This window comes from Desmodus rotundus, chromosome 5 (genome assembly GCF_022682495.2).
Source record: "Desmodus rotundus isolate HL8 chromosome 5, HLdesRot8A.1, whole genome shotgun sequence".
NCBI classification, from domain to species: Eukaryota; Metazoa; Chordata; class Mammalia; order Chiroptera; family Phyllostomidae; genus Desmodus; species Desmodus rotundus.
In genome coordinates, this window is record NC_071391.1 from 77,296,979 (window position 1) to 77,319,963 (window position 22,985).

Below are 22,985 nucleotides of genomic sequence, written 5' to 3' on the forward strand. Positions count from 1 at the left end.
GTCATTCATACATGTTCCTTGGCTACTTCTGTTCCTTTCTTTCCACCCTTGTGCCCTGCTCCCTCCCCTCTGCTTGCTCTTAGTCTGTTCCTTATTTCCATGCCTCTGGTTCTATTTTGCTTGTTTGTTTGCTTTATTCATTAAGTTCCTCTTATAGATGAGATCATATGCTATTCGTCTTTCACTGCCTGGCTTATTTCACTTAGCATAACGCTCTCCCATTCCAGCAGGTTGTCACGAAAAGTAGGAGTTTCTTCTTTCTTTCTGCTGCGTAGTATTCCATTGTGTAAATGTACCGCAGTTTCTTGATCCACCCATTTACTAATGGGCTCTTAGGCTGTTTCTAGCACTTGGCTATTATAAATTGTGCTTCTATGAACATAGGGGTACATACATTCTTTTGAATTGATGTTTCAGGATTCTTGGGGTATAATACCAGCAGTGAAATCACTGGGTTAGTCAAAAGGCAGTTCCATTTTTCTTTTTTTGAGGAAATTCCATACTGTTTTCCACAGTGGCTGCACCAGTTTGCATTCCCGTCAACAGTGCACTAGGGTTCCCTTTTCTACACATCCTCGCCAGCACTTGTCTTCTGTTGATTTGTTAATGATGGCATTTCTGACAAGTGTGAGGTCATACCTCATTTTGGCTTTAGTTTGCATCTCCCTGATGGCTAGTGTTGTTGAGCATCCTTTCTTGTGTCTCTGGGCCCTCTCTATGTTCTCTCAGGAGAAGTATCTGTTCAGGTTCTTTGCCCACTTTTTAATTGGACTGTTTGTCTTCCTGGTCTTGACTCATATGAGTTCTTTATATATTTTGGAGATCAAACCCTTGTCCGAGGGTATCATTGGCAACAATGTTTTCCCATACTATTGAGTCCTTTTTCATTTTGATGATGTTTTCTTTAGCTGTGCATAACATTTTTAATATGTTATAGTCCCATTTGTTTATTTTTTTTCTTTATCTCCCTTACCCTAGGAGATATATTGTTGAAAATATTGCTGCGTGGGAAATGTAAGATTTTCCTGCCTATGTTTTCCTCTGGGACTTTTATGGTAGCACAACTTATATTTAAGTCTTTTATACATGTTGAGTTTATTCTGGTGTGTGGTGTAAATTGGTGATCTAGTTTCCTTTTTTTGCTTTTTAAATACTTTTAAACCAGCATTATGGTTATTATTTATTTACATAGTCAATGCTTTTATGGATTTACCAATTTATGTTTTGATGTCTTTGCTTCTTATTATACTTACATCTCAGAAAGTCTTTCTGAGATCCTTACATTTCTTCCATAAGTATATCCTTAAGTAAGTCTTTTGAGAAGTTCATCTTTATGTAAAAATTTCTTTATTATTCCCTAAGTTTTTAATTCGAAATTTGTATTCTTTTTCCTCTCAGTATATTAAAATATGCCAACTGCTTTCTGGCCTTTGTTACTGCTACTAAGAAACATGCTATTTATCAATATGTTACTCCATTGTAAGAAATCTACTTTTCCTAGGGTTGTTTTTAAGTTATTGATTGATTGATAAAGAGAGGGGAAGGGAGGGAGAAAGAGAAACATCAATGTGTAGTTGCCTCTTGAGCGCCCCCCCACTGGAGATCTGGCCCACAACCCAGGCATGTGCCCTGACTGGGAATTGAACCAGCGACCCTTTGGTTTGAAGGCCGGTACTCAATCCACTGAGCCACACCAGCCAGGGATGTTTTTAAGTTTTGCTCCTCATTGAGATGGTTCTATTATGTTTTCTAAAATCAATTAATTTTCCTCTCTCCATGGTTCCTGCCCCCCCACCCAGAACTGTCTTTTTCCTGGTGGCAGTTTCCCTCTGCATCTATGCTTTAAGTTTTAGATTGTGAGCTAATATTCAGGAGTGCTTTCCCTAAAAGCATTAATTTATTCTGGGTCGGAGGAGTGTCAGTCTGTTAGGTAAAAGTTAGAAAATGAAAAAGGAGGAGAAAGGGTGGGAGGGGACACATTGTTCTTAGCAGAAAAGCAGCCAAAAATAATTTTGCCTAACTGCCTCTGGTCATATAGCTGTGTCACAACACATGACCAGATGTTGCCTAGAGTTGAAGATAAGGACCCTGGGAACAGACCTCAATACATGCCTATGTTTAGGTGGTCACATCATCCATGGGAGAAAACATGTATGGTCAGCACCACTATTACCTGCTAATCAATATGTAACTCCCATTCTCTAATGTCATACTAACCCTTGCCCCACCCTGCAAATTATATAAGTCCTCAGGACAAGGGACACGAAGCCTGTTTCGCCACCCTCAGTAAGGACCCTTCTCTTCCTTGACAAAATACTAATATATTCTGCTTGCATACTACTTGACTTGCTAATCTGTAATTCTTCACTGTGCCAGCAAGAAGAACTGAGTTTTCCACAAGTTCAGATGTTTTGCATTGTTTTTGACAGACACATAAGGAATCTCACCCATGGAGAAGTGTAGGAAACTTTTTATAGTAACATAGTTTTTTAAATTATAGTCTGTGGTTATCAGTTCTTAGGAGAAGCTATTATTTTTGGGTCACCTCAGCAGCACTGAGACAGAAAAACTTTCATGCAATCTTTGAGCAGAGGGCGTGTGTGTGTGTGTCTGTGTGTGTTTGCTAGTCCACTATTTTAGAACAGTGCAATCCTGTGTGAATTGTGGCTTTATCATGAGGGATCCAGTTCCCTATGGCCTCTCCTCCCAGGCCACTCGGGTGTTAAACTGCCTTGTTTAAGGAGACCCTCCTGGCCTAACCACCTTTTCCCTGTCCCCACACCAGCATAGGGCTTCTGCAGTGTCTGTTCACATGCTCTCTTTACTTTTGTCTTCCAGTTCAACCTATTTTCTTCATTAAGCTACTTATTTTATCCTTCATTTCTAGCTCTTTTTAGAAGGATATTTTGTTACTTTCTCTTCTGTAACAGTGCTGGAAGTAGAAGTCTTCCCCTAATATTTTTTGTAGAATTTCTACTCATGCTTCATATCTCAGTTCAAAGTTACTTCCCGAGTGATATGTTGCTTCATCCCTATTATATGCTACCACAGTGCTTTGTGATGAGAAATTTTTCATTTCTCATTATTCATAACTTGTAATTATACATTATCATGCAATTCTGATTAATCTTTGTCTCCCCTATGAGTTATTTAGCTCCATCACTGGATGAACATGTCTGTTTTGCTTATTCATGATGGTCATAGAACCCAGTACAGTTCCAGGCGCAAAGCTGTTGTTCAGTAAATATTTGATGAGTGAATGAATATGAAGAACCTGAAGAAAGACAATAAAAAATTAACACATGTCACTCAAGTGTTGGACTGTAGGCTCTGTAATATAAAATGAAGAAAATTGGAGCTGATTTTAAGGTGAAGAAAAGTGCCAAAAAGAAAGGCAATATCCTTCTGTAGGTGTTGGAGAAATACAGGGAAGAGCACTGCATTTGGTGGTTTGCTCCAAACTTCAGCAGGCAATTTTGGAAGTGTTGCTCATCCTCTATTGTTTTTTAAATGACAGATAATAATGCTCACTTGGTAAGCTTGCTATGAGAACTAAGCAAAATAGAGAATATAAAATGGGACCTAAATCATATTCTGGATTTACAAATAACCATAGCCCTTCTACACCTGGGAATCTTTGAAAGAGAATTTACTCAGATGAAAAAAATTACACTCCTAAGAAATCCCTCCTGAGTATAAGGATGTGCAAGAATGGGATAGAGAGTTTGGGATGATTTGTTTCTTCTGCTGGAGACATGCTTGGGGGGTAGGGGGTGGGCACTGTGATTCATGTGCGGTGGGGTTTGAGTCAACTGGTCTTGGGGTGGGGGTATGGCTTAGGTGGCCACTTAACTCCTTCCTACCTATGAGTCTTTTTTTTTAATTGTTCCAGTACAGTTTTTGGCCTTTTCCCACCACTCCAGCCCAAGCCCCGAGCCCTCCCCACCTCCCTCCCATTTCCACCCTCTCACCCCCCCATTATTCTCCATGTGTGCTTTATAATTTTTCCTGCAAACCCTGCACCCTTTCCCCTTAAATTCCCTCCCCTCTCCCCTCTGGTCACTGTCAGCCTGTTCTCAATTTCAGTGTCTTTGGTTATATTCTTGGCTTGTTTTGTTGATTAGGTTCCTGTTAAAGGTGAGATTATATGGTATTTGTCTTTCACTGCTTGGCTTATTTCACTTAGCATAATGCTCTCCAGTTCCATCCTTGCTGTCGCAAAGGGTAGGAGCTCCTTCTTTCTTTCTGCTGCATAGAATTCCATTGTTGTAAATGTACCATAGTTTTTTGATCCATTCATTTACTGATGGGTACCTAGGTTGCTTCCAGCATTTGGCTATTGTAAATTGTGCTGCTATGAACATTGGGGTGCATAGGTTCTTTTGGATTGGTGTTTCAGGGTTCTTGATTAGTTGTACATATCCAGGGAGACCAGAAAGATTTCTTATCCACTGAACTGGCTAAAGAGCTTTTTCTACATTTCAAACTGTTAGTCACTAAGAGGTATTTGAATCACTTCTCACTCTCTCCTATTAGCACTAATATGCTGAAAGTTACATTGTCTTAATGAGACATCTTGATAATGAAGTGCTTCACCTGTGATCCTGAGAAGAAAAATCAGCCTTGCAGCCTTATGGGGACAGCTGAGTACCCACAAGCTTGGAACCCCTTTGAACATAAAATCCTTCCAGAGAGAGCATGCAGGCCTCCTTCCAGGTGAAAGATGAGGGGCAAAAGGAGGAAAGAGAGAGAACCTTTTAAAAAACTGTTTAAATTAAGATTTTAATATCTCTTCACATGATAGATTCTGTCCCAAAGTCCCTGATGTCAATGCAGTCAATAATTGAAAAGAGGTATGATTTTGCAGTGATATTAAGCCTCCCCTTATGTTTTGTCTGCTCCGAGAGCTGACTTTATGCATGCACAGAACAGAAGGCTCCCTACATGACGTGATTTAAAGGACATCAGAAACTGTCCTTCATCCTGAAATGTCAGCTTCTCTGCAACATTTCATCATTGCAGTTGATTCTTACTTTGAAAATGCAAACAAATATCTTTAACACAGATGCTCCTGGACTTATGATGGGGTTATATCTCAATGAACCTACCATAAATAAAAAATATCATAAGTCCAAAATGCATTTAATATACCTAACATACCAAACATTATAGCTTCACCTAGTTGAGCTTAAACATGCTCAAATCACTTACATTAGCCTACAGTTGGGCAAAATCATCTCCCTGCTGCTGCCCAACATCACAAGAGACTATCTTACCACATATCTCTAGCCTGGGAGAAGATCAAATTCAAAATTCAAAGTACGACTTCTACTGAATGCATCACTTTCACTCCATTGTAAGGTCAAAAATCATTAAGTCAAACCACTGTAAGCCAGGGACTGTATGTACATTCACTTGGCTGCACGGCGACCACACGTGTGTAAAATAGGTTGCATATTCTAGGTGGTCCATGGGGAGATTAAATAATCCTGAAATATTTTGCATCATTATGGTGACCTCCTTGAATCCACTCCATCCCTTCCCCAATAGGTAACAGCCAGTCAAAAGCTACATAGATGTGCCTTATTGCAATAAGCTAACAGTATAATTTGCTCTCTCTTTAAACAATGGTGGGTTTAAAGCAAAATAAGGGCACAGTACTCCTTAGGTCAGAGTCATTACTTGAGATTTATTTCAGACTTTACATCTACACAGAACATTATTTAAAAGAAAAGAGAGGGACTTCTTCAATGACTGAACAATAGTACTACAAGGCCATTTTGTGTCCATGAGGGAAGCCAGTGTGAGGACCAAGCCAACAGACACAGGAGGGTGGAATCACAGATAATACAGTTTGTGTTTACTACACCTGAGACCTGAATTCTTAGTTTCATGAGCCAATATAGCTTTGTTACCTTAAAAAATAAAAAGGCATTGAGTTGAGTACCCTTCTAGTATACCCATCTAAAAAGACAGAACTTGCTTTTTAATTATTGCTTATTAGTGAATAATGGTTCTATTCTCTCTGAGTTTCCTAAGGCTGGCATAACTTTCTTCCAATAGTGGTGGTAAAGGGTCCTGGGGAGGAAAGAGGGGAAATTTCGCAAAGGAAGAAATAAGAGTGGCCATTCTGAGGAGTGATAAATGTTCTCTGGGTAGGTCAGGGCAAGGGGCAAGTGTTCTGGAAAAGTAAAGAATATGAAAAGAAAAAAAAACCCACTGTCAACAATATCCCTCAATACATCTAAAGTAGGTTTTCTGTTAAGCTCCACATTCAAAACAGTATTTCAAATTGAATTGATTTGAGTTCATGAAAAATTCTTTCTTTTATGAACAAAGAAAAGATTACACACAAGTGCTCCACTGAGACCACTGCTTATGAAGTGTTTGTCCAGATAAGAGATAATTGCACGTGTAATATCCGTTAAGGGCAAGAACCGAGATGCTTTTGGGGAGGATGGAGAAGTTTCTAAAGCATGTACTTCAGGATTCGGCGATAGCAAACATGTTATGTGTTATATTGAATTATTTGATGTGACCTCAACTTGACAAACTCAATGACATTTTAAATTTAATCCTCTCTCTAAAGTTTAAACAGGTCTTGATAGGTAAAATGCCAAATTTATCATCTGCACTGTGAAGCAGCATTCTTTGTGGCCCAGGTATCTCCTGGGCCTAGAAGAACAGCTCCTTTAGCTTTGGATTTTTTAAATTTCTTCTTATAAGAGCTCACATTCATTTTCTGGGGCCAGGTTGGGGACCAGATACCATATTGTTTTCTCATTTTCCAACTTTTATCAGTCTGTCCCCTTAGAGCCAACCTACATCTCCTCCTTGTTAGCATATGAATTCATTTCTTCATATAAATTAGCTCATGCAAATACACAGCTAACCTCATTCATCCAATTTCTTCTTAAGCTTAGCTAGGACATTCTGTAGCATATTTAATACAATTGAGGAAGTAGACTTTAGCCTTCATCTAGCAGAAATGCTTTAATATATTAGCACCGAGAACATAGTGCAATGATGTGTAGAATAATACAATATACTTAAATTTTGATTAAGCAGTAGACCCAAATACCCATGTGATAGAGTAGGTGGGGACACTGCCTGCAGCAGTGTTCTGATGGATGTACTCCCGGTTACTTCCTACTGACCAGCACTTATTTTGTTGCATGGAAGGCACCACATAAATGAATCTTGGAGACTGTAATTTAAAGACAGCCAACATTGTAAACATAGCCTTTGAAGGGAGATGTAATTGATGTAGTCTTGCATAGTTAGTTGTGTGTTAAAACAACATACTTCATGGGGATTCCTGAGACTGAGGCCACCTGAATCACTAATGCTGTTAAAAGAGGTTTGCATAGAATTCACTTAAATTCAACAGATTCCTTGCTATTCATTTGTAGCTTAACAACATAAATGTAACTTTAAGTTGGTCTCTCAAAGCATTCTGTATTGAGAGAGGAAGGATTGTTAGTCATAGACCCATCACCAAGAGACAGTTCAAAATGTAAAGCCATCACCTTCTTTGCAGTGAAAGCATCGGATAAATTACACATAAAAAGAGGGAAATTGATAACTTCTAAAAGAGCTTCATCTTGCCTTAAAAAGAGGCTCAGTTCATTCGCGCCATGTTGGGGTTTAACAAGAGAGATGAGAGTTTTCCTCCCAAGGAAACCTAGGCTGCAAGAAGCACAATTGTCAAATGCAACAGGTGTATTTCCTGATAGTTTCTTAGCTAGTAAATGATACACTGGGATTAATCTCAGATAGGTGCAACATCAAATGTCACACACTTAACAATAACACTTCATATTAGAAAAATAATTCAAAATTGGCCCTGCCTAATAATTGTGTCAGAAGTATCATCATTATTGGCCATAACGATAATGCATTGAGAGTACTCCATTCATTCTTTTGTTCCCCAGTCTTTCATTTACTGTTCATTCCTACGCTTAGTCATTGTCATTCATGGTATGAAAATATATGCTCAAAAGAATCTATGGACTCATTCTTTTTGGAATCATTTATTGGTTTAAATATTTTATGTGACAATTTAGATTTATACAGTAAATAAATGCATGACTTAAACAGATAGTTTTGTAATGAATTATGTAAATATAACACACTACTATCATTTCTACTTTGTCTTATAAGAAACCCAGGTTTTCATCACTTATTTTTCATATACAAATTTACCTTGTTCTGCAGTGTGAAATACAAAGACATTTTGCATAATGAAACACGCTATTTACATTGTGCATGATTTAGCATAATTACAAATAAACATAATCAAATAAATAAAAAGTGGTGTAACGTGAAAAGCAAAAAGATACAGTAGATGTTTACAATCCTATAAGTGCTTGCATACTTTTACATTTACTAGTATTCTTAATATTCTAGTGAAATGAGACGTATTTTATCATTTCTCTAAACCTGTACTACTGAATAAAGAAAACTATTTTAAAATATAATATGAAACATCAAATGAAACTTTAAAAAAATTAATGGTACAGGCTTAGGAGATGCATTCATCTTCTAAAAAATGAAAAATAGCTTGACATTTCAAAATATGTGTAATTTAACCATGCCCTACAGATTTATTAGTATATTTACCTGGTATTATTTGATGACATTGTAATATAAGTTTGTGATAACTAGATTTTCAAAAGAAATGATTCACAAAGTATAATCTGATAGCAAAATAGCAGATATACAATATTATTTACATTGCAGACCAAACCAAAAATTTAGACCTATGAAATTACAGCTAATGAATTAGATAAAACATTAAAATAATCATGTGTCTGGTTAAGTGAAACTTACCCCATGCAGAGGAAGTGAAAGAAGGCCCAGCATATTGTAACTATGTATTTTGATTAAGTGGATTGAGAATCCTATTTATTATTATATACGCTGGAATGTTTGATGGAGATGCATTGGCTGTTTATCATATGCATTGAAATGAGCAGGCATTTTTTTTTAATCTAAAGTACTGTTTGGGATATGAGACCCTTTGGTTTTATGAAATGGCTACTCACAGCTGAAAAGTCAGAAGTCAGGTAGGTTGATTTTGAAACAAAGAATGATATGTATTATTTCTGAAATGCACTTAATTGGTACATTTTAAAAGCATAATCAGACAGTTTCGTCACTTGATTAACAATTTTATAATGTAGTTACAGGCAGCTGTTATAAAACTTTAGAGTGTTTCCAAGGCAAAATTCTCAAGAAGATTTTTTTTAATAAGGAAAAAGCTGTTCCTTCAACTCTAAGAAAAACCATTAACCATTTTTGTTATTTGAACCTAACCTGACTTCCCTAGTAAGCATAACCAACCATGCTGATGTGATTCAATTTCCCCATAGAGTACTTTTTGCTCATCTGCAGATTCTTAAAAGAGACAACAATTAGTAGCTTGCCAATCTGGGCCTTACCTATCAATTATGCAGGAGGTAACAAACTAGAGGGAAAAAATGGGACTGTGGACCACAGCTATGCAAATTTCATCTTAATTTCTTCTGTTTTTTTTCAACCACATTTCCTCTATTTTTACATTCATTATTTAAAATGTTTCCCTCAAGAAATAAGAAATGATAAAGTTATTAAGGGTCCTATTTCTTAATTTGAATAAGTATTATGATTGTCTATCATTTTAAGACAAATGTTTTCTTAATACTGAAAATCACAGGAAGAAATTAATTGGTAGTTTCATAACTGTCAATTTATATGGTAGCTGCCTGTTTTTCTCACAATTTCAAAATAATTTGATCAGTGCTAAATACATAAAAGTCAATTAACACAGAAATTCTTCCCTTTAGAAGTTTTTAATTTTCCGAAGTTCTAATATCCCTATCTTTGTTTGACTGCCTGATGTGATGGAGCGGAGGAAACCTGAGGTGTGTAACAAAGAAGTCCGGATGAGAATAAGACCCCAAAATCAAAGGCATTTGACTTAGTAAAGCACATCTTTCCAGAGAGAAAAGAGCTGAGTTATTTTTATATATTTTCTGTTACTAAACACAAACAAACTTACATCATGGAGACAATGTGTTAAGTAGTTTGAATGTAATAATAGTATACTAACAAAAGAAAAACATGAACAAGATAAAATATTTAGTTTTAGAAATTAAAGATTCTTTAAATCTTATTGAAGTACTGTTAAAATTATTGTAGTGTTGAGGGTACCTAAAATGCAAGAGCATACTCTCCTGTCTTCCTCATTTTTATTCTTTTAAATAAGATATTTTACTTTTTTCCCCTTATGAATCAAAAACTCTGCTATAAATAATTGAGTTTTCCCTGGAAAAATGGCTTTGAATTGAGATTTGTAAATGATTGATCCCTTGATGTATCATAAAATGATCCAACCTGTGTCTTTTTGTGTTTAAGAACTTGGTAATTTGTTAATTCTGGCAAATTAGTAAAAGTTGTGGTTATAAATAGCTATCCGAATATATGTTAAAATCTCAAAGACACTGAGCTAACAATTGTGAAACACATTGTAGGTTGCCTTTTCAATACAGTAGCCTTGTAAAATTGATGGCAAATGTTTTCAAACCCTCACAAAAGAATTCAAAACACCATGCTGTGTGAAACTGAGTTACAGAGGGCTATACGGGAAGCAAGACCATTTATCGGTTACTTCTAGGTAAAGAGACAGTAAAATCAAGCAGTATTTGGTATATTCACCTTATTGGGAAGTAGTTTTTAGGAAACAATTTCCCTATAAATAGAAAAAACTTTTTTTCTGTTTCAATCTTTAGCAGTGTGATACCCAAGTAAAAAGTTACTATTTAAAAATAAAAGAATTTTTCTAAATTAACATGTTTATAGGGGAGAAATATAAGAGGTTGTCCTAAAAGGTTTGCCCTCATACTTCTTAAGAAAGTATTTAAATTCAGCTAAAACAAACAACATATATATTTTTTAGACCCATGTTTCTCTCAACATATGAAATCTCTGGAAGCCCAGGTTTCAATTTTCTGTTATTTCTAACCCAAATGACCTATATCTAATGTCCACCTTTGTTTCCTTACCCACTAATCCACAGTGTTCAGTCATGTAACACTGAAACGGGGGAGCAGCCAAAATAATAAATTCAGTTTTCACATCCTTATAAGAGTGAGAGCAGCAGTGAGAGAAAGAAAGGGGGGGTAGGGGGAGGGGTTGGGGAGAGAGGGGAGGGGGAGGGGTTGGGGAGAGAGAGAAGGAAGGTGAGGAGGAGGAAAGGAGGCAAGAAGAGAAAGAAGGAAGGGAAAAAGGGAGAGAAGGGGAGGGAAAGAAAGAATAAAAAAATAGAAAGAGAGGCTGAGGATACTGACAAACTTTAAGAACCTAATTAGTTCACTTCACATAACACCTTTACATATGGCCCACTCATGTTACGTTCTCCAGCAGTCTCACTAAGAAAGAATATTAAATTCTGTTGATATTCAGACTAGAGCCACACTCCATATTTAGACTCTTGCATGGGTTCTCATTGTCATAAAGAGTATACTAATGTTTAATTAGATCATACAGCCAGTATCAAGTGAAGACATAATACCGAGTTTTCTCAACAGAAAACTTCTATACTGATGGTTATACATAACGCAAGAAGTAATTTTTGTCTCTTTTAACAGTTTCACTCTAATTAGCATACTTCTTAAGTTTCTGTTTTATCAAAGTTTGACATGCTGAATTTTATATTCTGTTAAATATGTATACTGTGTTTAATAATATCTATGCATTGGCCCTTGAACAATGTGAGAAGTTAGTGCCACCAACCCCCACACAGTTGAAAATCCACATATAACTGTCACTCCCCAAAACCTCAGTTGTCCCTGGGTATTTGAGAGGGATTCGTTCTAGAACCCTGGCAGACACCCAAATCCATGCATGTCCAAATCCTGTATAGGAAGTGGCGTGGAACACTGGGAGCAGTAGGCCTTCTGTGCCCACGGATTCCCAGCCACAGATCGAAGATACTGTTTTCTATCTGCAGTTGCTTGAATCCATGAATGCAAAAGCTGGAGATTGAAGGGCCAACTGTATATTTATTGGAAAAAATGCATGTATAAGTGGACCTGCACAGTTCAAACCTGTATGGTTCAAGGGTCAACTGTAATCAGTTAAGCTTACCATCTATTTTTAGCTTTCGTTCCAGGTTAGCAGTGTTGGGCTATAGACATAATTTAAATATATGCAAAATTGGATTTTTCTATCTCTTTTCATATTCCCTATTGGTGTCCTTTCTTTCTCTTTTTTGCAGTCCAGCTGAATCCAGCTAAAGTACTTCAGATACACTTATAAGATGGGGTACTTTCTATAGTCAGGTACTTGTTTGCATTTTATAGGAGAATTCTTTTGGACAGGATAAAAAAGTGTTTTAAAGGATCAAAAGAAAGGGCAATGAGTACCTTTCATTAAAGATCATTGAGTTACATAATAAATGAAAAGAGTGATTTTTATAAGTGCTTGGTGATACACTGGAAACAAATTTTAAAAACAGGAATAATAATTTTGGCTGCTTTCCACTAGTAATTATCTTTGCACAGCAAGACCAAAAATTAAAAATTAAAAAACTTCCCTGAATTACTGTAGATAATTATACAGTCATCTAGATTACCTTGTCCTTCTGGGCTAAAATGAGATCTACTACAAGAATTAATTTCTTCTTCTCGACAATAATTTCTAGTCAAATAATATAAAATCAATTTATTTAAGATTCCAAGCCAAAGTTGGGTTTTTATTTCAACATGTTGATTTATACCAATAAAATTTGAAGGGAGGTTTCATGTTGTTGAAAAACTATCTGGCCACTCCAATATTTTGCTTCACTTTAACTAGGATGCTTTGAAAGCTATGAAAAAGGAGGGGGCCTTTTAAGTGATTATACACAAATATAACGATACAGATCACCCATCTCAAAAGAAACCCATACTCTCTTACTAGGCTTGAAAGTTAGTGATACTGGCCATAAAGGAAAGCTTCTTGGGAGGCGATAATGGAATTGTTTCAGGATTTGAGGTTTCATTGGGTATGGAAATACACAGTTTCTTGTTAGAGGTAATGTTATGTTGTTCAAATGATTTTAACCTAAAATAGCTTTGACTCGGATTTTTTTCTGAGAAGTTTGAGAGGTTTTGCCCTATATGCAAATTTGAACAAGTCTAACTACAGTATTCTTTGACTGTTATCCTTAACCCTTATATTATTAAAAATAGTTTATTATTTTAGGCAGAAGAATGTCACCAAATTTGCAAACCATGGCTCAGTGCCACAATTTCTAAGTTTGTCTTATTTATGACACTGTCTACATCTTTATTTTCTTACAGAAAAAAAGAATATGGAGAAAAAATAATTTAAATATAATTTATAATTACATGTTATCTCCAGGGGATAAAACCTTAAGAAATGTTACATCAAGAAAATTGTTTTTCTGTCTCAGTGTTGTAAAACACGGTACATTTAGAAAACGTTCAAAAGGCTCCAGCATTCTGACTTGGATGAAAGTAGGCTGACTCTTCTGAAACAGCAAATCTTTATCCTAAATTGTTTTTTGAACTGATTATTCTGATTAAAAACTGTTCAGGTTTGTTTCCTCCTTTTAAAATTTCTGTTCTAATCAAACTCTGCTTGAATTAACCAATTATGTGTAAGTGAAACATCTTTGGATGATAGTAAGAAGTTACCTAAGCACTTTTAATATTGGAAGACAGAGTCATTTTCGTCTCTCCCACTGCATACCATCAAATGCTATGGGGGAGACTCTCTCCCAGGCTCCAGTTCCCTGGAGAACCCCTGAATGAGATGGGTAGGCCGGTCAGGTCAGAAAGGCTTATACCTGCTCTAAAGTTGAGCACATGTTTTGCTAGCAGCCAAAACCTCATTTGAGGCAACGTGAAGAACACAGAATATAGTATAGGCCCAGGGATGATTTTAGGACATAGAATAAATATTTCTCATTTTTTGTGATTAAATTTTAAAACTAGGAAAGGATAGTTTTTATAATGTCAGAATTTAAAAGAAAGGATGTATAAAATCAAATTTTATTTTTCTCACTGAATGTGAGCTCAGCCAGGAATGCTACAAAAGGCAGGGAGCGGGAGGGTTTTGTTTTCCTATTAATTGCACACTGATAGTCTGTTCTTTTGTGCTAATTTTAACAGCTTTTCTGTGACATGAGGCAGAGCTGGTATTTGGCCCTCTTCATTCCTTCAGTCCAGGTGTTCTAACGCTTTCATTTAGCCTCATCAGTGTACCCAGGACCAGTGCTGAGAGCCAGCCACCTTCACGGGGTTTCTGCATGCAGCAGCTCGGAGAGTTTGGAATCCCAGCTTCACTGCTCTGTGCGCTGCTGAAAGGCTGACACGACCCCCTAAAAACACTGCAAATGGCTTCTAAAGGATTCTTCTCTTCTCTTTTTAAAGAATGGCCACCAGTTAAATAAATCATCTGACTCTCATTAAACCACATCTCTATTATGTAAAGTGCGTCTCCTTTCAGAGTATCTACAGCGTCAGGAGGAAAACAAGCAGATCTCTTTGTTCATCTCACCTAAATCCCCTGCCCCTGTCACTGCTCCGTCTGTCCCTGGGTCCCAAGGCTGATGTATAATTAACTGCCAGAGAACATAAAAGGAGAAACAGTCTCTAAAATGTGAGAGGGTGTGAGAAGCAATTTTGCACATTTCTGATTTTTACCTCAATTAATACATGCCCTACTTATATTTAATTACATTTAGTAGACCACATTAAAAATATATTTAGTAGAATCCCTTCTTTATCTACAAATAGTGAAAAGGCCACAGAGGAAGTTTGAATATAAACCAATTACTTTATTTTTAAAATATGCATCAAAAGAATCAGAAACAAGCTATTACTTAGGCTTGCCATTTAGTTTTGCTTGTGTCTTCTGCTTTCCGTTATTAAGCAACAGTACTTAAGTCTAATATTAAGAATGATCTTTTGAACTAGATGGATTAACTGAGAGGATAAATTCACTGTAATTTAATAGTTTCAAGCTATTTTATTATTTACAATAATCAAAAGCATGCTTATTAAGGGTTAAGCATTGAATGATATACCAAAAGATAGCTGTCAAAATTTTCTCAGTGAATCAACAACCCTATTTGATTTTACAGGGAAATTTTCTAAACTGTGGGCAGGAAGATGCTAATTTAAGTTTTGCTGTAGGTAATGGGAACTTAAAATACTAGCAAACCCATTCACCTTTCCAGTCGTGTTCAGATTCATCATTAGAAGAGAGTTTACCCAGCTAGGCAATAATAGGAGCTATAATCTTATTTACAGGCTTAAGAATGGATTTAAGCTCATATGATTTGCTAAATAATAATCTGTTCCTTAGAAGATCCTTAATGTAACATAAGTTTACCAGGTGCTTTTAGCTATAATGCTAATACATTATTCTAAATTATGGAAGGGCAATTGTACTATCAAAGGACTGAATATTATTGACTATGCCACATTTGATTAAATTTATATTTTAAGAAGTAAAGCTATATATATTATTCCCTTTGAAATCTGAAAGCTCTGGTACTATTATCAACATAGCTGAGAGGAGCAGGTTATTTTCAATACAACTACATAATCATTTTCAGATGTTTCTTAATTAATTACACTACATATGATTTTCAAACATATTCTGAAACCAAAATACTATTACACTTACTAAACACTCGTCTTCATGGAAAACAGTGGTAATAAGCTCATTTTATCTCTAATCTTTCATCTTCTAAAACCTTATCAAACCTACAGTTGCATTAATTGTCCCAAGACCCACCTATATTTTCGTAAAGCCTACATTCTCAATCAACTCACCCAACATGTGTTCTCCTTCTGCTCAGGTACCCATCCTTCACTGCTCCTTCGTATTATATACTGTGAAGATCTGAAAATTTGGGCAACATTGCATATACATACACATTTCTTGAGAGAAATATTATTATAGGTATTTTAAAAATTATACAACAGAAATAATCTGATAGGAGCACATTAATTGCCTTAAAGCATGTGTGCAGCTGAAAGACTTCCGAGAGAACAGATTAAGCAGGTCATTTTATCAGATAACTTTCATATGAGTTATCACTTGCTGCTCATTTTACTGTCATAAGATGGTGAATATTTTTTCAAAGTCCACAGCAGCTATATTATTGCTTGTATAGAACATGTCTTTATTTCCCTAAAAGCTCTATGACATGCACAGACGTGCAAGGTTCATATGGTATCACCACCATGGCTTAAATTATTGCTTAAAAGGTTGTTGTTACAAGGTATTGCTAGGGAATCCTTTTTAGATGGATGCACAGTTTGACGTCAAAAGCACAGAGTGAGACTAAGTATTAAGTTGATTCTTTATAACATAAACATCAAAGCATTCAGAAATAAGGCTATCACTTTGACATTTGCTTCTCTGTCCAAAAGTTCATAGCTGATACCCTGGTGGTGAGGATCAGCAAAGACTGTGATGTACTGCACACTTCGGGCAGTAGTTAAGAAAGTGGTGCCGTGTCCAGTACGCCTGCGAGCGTACAGTGAGCAATACTCATCAGTGTTGATTTCTGTCTCTAATAATTTTGAAGTCTCATATTCAAAAAGCAGACAATAAATTTGAAACCAAAGCTAAAATTAAAACTTGTGAAAAAATAATGCTATGAAGCTTGGAATATTTAGCTTTCAGAATAACTACAAATAAAATAATATATGGCTGTCTCAGTCAACTTGTATTTATTCCTAGTAATGAGATTATTTGAACACTCTTCCATGATCTCCAAATCTGGCTACATATTAGCATGACCTAGAGTGATTTTCTAACTATGATTCCTGTGCCGTACTTGAGACCTGCTGAATCCAAATCTCTGAAGGTAAAGCCTGGTAATTTGTATTCCTAAAAGCTTCCTAGGTAACTCATTCGAAGCCAGCCAGATACTGCCAAGTCGATGAGTCGAACCATTGAACAGTATCATTTCTTAACGCAAATGGGATGGCAATGAGACACTTGACTGATCGGTTGCAACGTATTAGGAATAAAGACACTAACTTTTCTACATCCCAGTTCCTCCCAGAATATCACTCCTTTTAACCTTGACATAGTTACATTCAACACACACACACACACACACACACACACACACGAATATTCATTACTTTATAAAACAAACTATTTTACATAAGAATAACTGTGATTCTGTCTATGTTATAAATATAGCAATGACTTCTTTCAGTGAAAGGAAGAAGGAGGAAAGAAGAGACAAAGGAAGAAAAGAAACAAAAAAGTGGTAGGACAATACTTAGGTTTCAATTGTTTGAATCAAGCGTGAGGAAAGAATTTTGCCCACTATCTTAATATATCCTGACAAGATTTATGTTAATCTGTAGATAATATCAGTGTCTGGTCTTCAGTCCCCACCATAAGGGTCTTGAAATTGAGTCCACAGCTGGGATCAATTTACACTTTTAACAATAAAATTTGTTCAACCATTTTAACACAATTTATGTGTATGTTAAATCAGCTGGCTGTGAAGTAAGTATATTCATATCAGAAAAAGTATATTCATATCAGAGCTACCCATAAAGAATCATCATTCAGAAGGGAATATGTTAAACTCTAATAATTCAGCCTCTCATGCATCATGGTTTTCAGGCTGTATCTCGTAACACTTGTTCACAGAGGCCTCTGAAATGACAATTTTTGTAGTTCAAGATCTGTAATCTCATCATAGAAGTACCCGGGTTATAATATGGGACTTGGCTGTTGGTCTTGAGAATATAGGTATTGTTGGCTGAACAGCATGTGGCACCACCCAAAGCTTATGTAAAGTCATCTGTAATTCATTCAAGGGAATATTCAATGAAGTTATATCAGATGCTCAGAATCAGATTGTATTTTGAAGAAGAGGCAGAAAGAGGAGCTTTGATGTCAACAGTGCCCCAGCACAACTGGGATGGTCAGTTCACTTCAGAAGTGCATTGTTACTTGGGCCTGAAGCTGTGTGAATCTTCCTATCAGCCTGAATCAGGCCTCAGAAACTCTTTCTGTGCCCATGTGAGGTTCAGAGGTACAGAGGACGGTGTTTCATGGGGCCGGGCATGAGTGGTCGGGATGGTTTCCGGTGGCAGCATGGAGTAAGAGAGGGTCTGGGCATGGGCTTGGCAGTGCTCAAAATTCATGATAAGAGACCTATTGGAGAAGTTTTACTCTCTGCCCAGATAATCCACAACACCTGCTCTCAACAAGTCAGGAACCCAAAGAGCCTTCACGAAATACGTTTAATGATGGCCATAATCTTGTGCTCTCTCTTCATACCTCTCAACCACAAATACACTATTTGAATTGGTAGCAATATTATTCTGCACAAAACACAGAGCATGGTGGTTTTCCAATTTCTCTGTGGCTTTGCCTTTTGTATGTATCAGTTTAATTTTGCTTTATTGCTGGAACTCTTTGGAGGAATTTGTAAAATTAAAAGCTTTGCTGCACTTGTAAATTAGTACTTTAGGTTGTTGTCCTGTTTTGCTCTGTTTTTCTAGGAGAGGCACGCACTTTTGCATTTTCATAATGACACACTATGGTCTTGATTCCACTGTCACTGGACAAGCAGAACAACGGTGAGACCATGAGAGGTCACACTGAAGTGCTGGGCCAACGGACCTCTCTCCAGTCTCAGCCATCAGGGTCTGTCTCAGCAGGTCACCGCTCACCAGACAGCCATACAGGCAGGGGTTAAAAACTAAACCCCAAGTAATTTAAAACATAAGAGAAGAGATTAATATCAGGGAAGATTTTAAACATTTGGATCCTTCTCCACACCACACTACACAGCGTTTCTCTAGGCATCAAGTATTATTTTTTAATTATGGCTGATATTACCTATTACGGTTCACAAAGCACATACTGTGCAGATTGTTCTGGGTACACATGGGCTTCTGACTTTGTTAGATAACTGACTTATTTCCAAATGATGACCTCGTCTCCATCACAATGATGCTGATGCCAGGAAAAGCCATGGTCTGATGGCTAGTCATAAAGTGACTTCTTCCAATTTGTTACTTGAAAGAGCACTAAAACAGGAGCTACAGGTGCCAAGTTATATTTAAAGTATCCCTTGTAAAGTGGGTTAAAGCCATTCCCCCAATTTAATGCCACTTGATTTCAATGGGGCATCCATTTAAATTCCTTTTCATCTGCCAGGCTAAAATGAATGATGGGTGTAGTGGTTTGTAGGTGAGAAGACTGTATAGATATCAGTCAGATGAAACAACAACCACCCCTTGTTATAGCCACAATTGCTAATGGAAATATGGAGGACAAAAATATGATGCTTTTTCACAGCTTCTAAATTCTATGACTACAACTAGAGTGAACAGTCATTTTAAACTGTACCTTGCAAACATATATAGCAACAGTGTAACTATAATGATTAATTGTACTAAATTGGCAAAATGCTAACAGATTGAACCATTGTCTCAGGCTATAGCTTTAAAGATACATGTAGATTATATTGCATGAAAAATGTAGCTTACATCACGTCTATGATATTTAATAGGTCTCTGGCATATTCTTCATTGTGACATTTGTGACAATGTAAATGCTACTTCTTCTCTAAGTAAAATCATATAAACTAAGAAAGAGTTTGTTATTCTTCTGACAAACTGAATGCATATACAATTCTTGTATTGGGCCCTATTACCATGCCAGATAATAAAGTGGATTTCCAGTGATGCTTTTAGAATATGCTTCCCATAGGTGATCATAAGTATAGAGAGAATAACTATATGTTTAGAATAGTCACCTAAACAAATCTTTACAAGAAGCAGAGAAATAGATTGGAGGATTCCTGGAAGCCCCTTTCAGCCTTACGATTACATAATACATTGTTTACTGCCAAAACATTTATTGATTCACTATATCATAATAAACTCTTAGTTACTGTGCAGAAGAAGCATAAATGACTTCAGTGAGCTGGGTTCTTTCCCATGCTCCTGCACTATAATGAGCCCACCAACATAGCTCAGGGGTTTCCTATTCTCGGCATGAGGACTATACTGCTCACCCTTGTTCCCTGTGAAGGAAGTGTGTTAATCTCCCAGTGCCCTGAAGAGTTCTTTTGTGAGTGATTACTCCCATGAGAGCACTTTGTCCTCAGCCCACACAGCCTCTCATAAACACCCTGGCCACCTTCCCCCATGTGGTTAAAAACAGAGAGCTAGACTCAGGGAAGAGAGAGAGACAGGCAAGGATTCAGAGAGCTTGGGGTCTAGGTCCCGTCCCACATGAGGAGTGTTACCCTAGTGTCCTCACAAGCCCCCGGGCTAGATGGAGTTCAACAACTACAAAAGTGATCACCATTGTAATGAATACTTTGCATGCCTGTCAATGTTTCCTAGTGACACACTTAAAGAACTTAAAAACACTACTTCAGCCTCATGTGACATTGACAGTGGTTAATATGCTCCTTAGCTGAGTTATGTCATAACCAAATCATAATGCAGCCAAAATCTCTGACCAGAAGAAGAAATATATTCAGTAGACATAAGCTACTAATGAGTGTACCTACTACAGTAAGAAAATGGATATCCTAAGATTTTAAGGAAACAGATGTTTCCTGCTCATTAGCCTCAATAGAAACTTGGGTTTTACATCTGACCCAAAATAGCAAATCCCCGGACACACTGTGCTCCAAATTTCAGGGTGTATCTGTAATAATGTTTTCATGCAGTGCTGATTATTGGGAACTGGTCTTCATTTTAGCAGAACATGCGATGGAAGCCTGTCTGTAACTATGGTGATTACTAAGTCTAAAGGTTAGACTTGCTTCAGTGTTCTGAAGGTGATTCACTGAATTTAAAAGCCAAATCAATCAAACTGCAGAAAACAGTTTTTTTAATCTGAAAGCCATAAAGTACAGGGTTTATTTCCTTGCTTTTTATTATGCAAGAAGAAAGAACATTGTTGGAAAAATGTCCTGCACCTTTCTCACTAACGCCAGTATCCAGGAATTTGCTCCCAAGAGTGGCCTTAGGAGTCAGCCACCACGAAGGGGTGGGGAGATACAAACACGCCATTTAGTAGGCTACTCTCTATTAGAACGCGGTTTAGTACATTACAGTAAGTACCTGTATTTGCAAGTGCTAAGTTGAGAAGTGTCCAGCGTAGAGAGCATTTTATTTTGACTGATATTTGCTAGAAGACAGCATAAAGACCTTTCTTTAATCTTGGTTACAGATGTATCTGCGATTGGGAAATTCCATTTCCTCTGGGTTCCATGCTACAGTAATCAAATCTAAAGGATATATTTTCTAAGCAGACATACAATGCCTTCTCATCATCTGAAATCCTTGGTCACATGTGTTCTCAATCTAAGCACTAATGAATAAATCTATATTCAATTAATAGGTTAGAGTTACATAATATCCCAACTATACAGTAGCAGATTCTGAAAATGTTATGTGAAATGTGATTATCTAGAAGAGATATGTATAAAAATAGGTAATATTCCTAAAATATTTTGCTGAGTTACAGTTCTTCGTGCTGGGAAGTTTACCACACTGCCAGGATATACATATGAAGTGTCTGTTCAGAAAAACAAAATTAGAAAATATTCTTCACATACCATCTCACTTAATGTAGGGCTATATCATCAAAACCGGCTCTTAAAAGTGATACAAATGTAAAGGGAAAGATACCTGTATGTGTGACAAACACGAAAACATGAAGTCTATTTATTGGTTAGTTTGGAAAGAGGGCCCATACTTGTTATTAAAATACATATATGACCAAAACCACTCATATGGATGGACACACCTGATTCCTCCCCCCACCCTCCAGTTTTTTAACTGACAGTCATCACCCACCTTTTTCTAGGATTATTGCCTGACATAACATAAATTCTGCTGTTTGTTCTCAACGAAGCAGTGAAAGAGAATCTCTTTCCGCTCTCCTGTCGTGACCCATGATCTGGGCTTGTGCTTTTGGAGGAGTCTTTGATCTGTAGCAGGTCTCAGAGGCTGGTCTCCCGGAGGAACATGGTGCCGATGTTGTAGGAAACCTTCTTTATCCTCGATGAAGAAAGGGAAGGCTTTGGCTGTTTAGGACCAGTCCTCACCTCCAGGAAATAGCAGATTCCAGGGATTTCCTTTGGAAAGTTGTCTGGAAGCTCTTCACGGGACCGAGGAATGAATGTGAAACTTTCTTCCCATTTTAACAATCTAAGAGGAAAATATTGATAATGTGAATCAAATAAGCAGGGGAAATGTAAATAAATGGACAAAAATGTTCAAGACTCAGGAACCCAGTCAATGACTGCGCTCATGCCAAGGCCCCTATTTCTTTGTATACATGTGGCCTTCATAGAATTCCAAGTACTAGGAAATGTGATTTCTCAGGAGAGATCCCCTCACGCAATAATAACAACAACCACAACAACAAGCTGTTCCTAGTACTACTTGAAAATATTTGTTCAAGCTTAATTTCTTTCTGAAAAGCATTACTTGAAAATATTTGTTTAAATTTAATTTTTCCCTAAAAAGAGGCTAAAGAAACTGCATAATACAAGTTTGTATTCAGATATAAAGCATTTACAATTTATGTTTTGAAAACCTGCCCAGATTCCAGAGCACCCCTTCTATGTTTTGTAGACTCTTGATAGGCTTTAAATGTGCATCCTTTGTGTCTGACATGCAAACCAAGCGTTCAGCTTCGTAGAACACCATTCATGACTTTGTGTCCCTGATACCGGCTACTGGTTTCTGGCAATACACATTTTTCTAAACTCACTAGCATTATTTGTCAAACAGCTGCAATCTTCCCTTCCAGTCACACTTAAAGTCCCTCTTTTACTAAACGAAGACTGGTTTTACTCTTTCCCAGTCCCACGAAAGGTTCAGATTGATACTCTTGCCTAAAAATGTGGCCCAGCAATTCAATTTGATCCAACTCTTGGGCTGCTTCTGATTGCCCAAGAAAAATCTTCTAGA

General features: G+C 36.9%; 1 protein-coding gene across 1 annotated transcript in view; it reads right to left on the reverse strand.

Moving 5' to 3' along the window:
- Nucleotides 1-11,164: 11,164 nt before the first annotated feature.
- GUCY1A2 (guanylate cyclase 1 soluble subunit alpha 2) overlaps nt 11,165-22,985 on the reverse strand; it is a 317,887-nt gene continuing 306,066 nt past the window's right edge. The window contains exon 8 of the mRNA XM_053924981.1: nt 11,165-22,217. Coding sequence (XP_053780956.1) covers nt 22,010-22,217 — 208 coding nt within the window. The 3' untranslated portion in view covers nt 11,165-22,009. The remainder of the gene's footprint in view (nt 22,218-22,985) is intronic.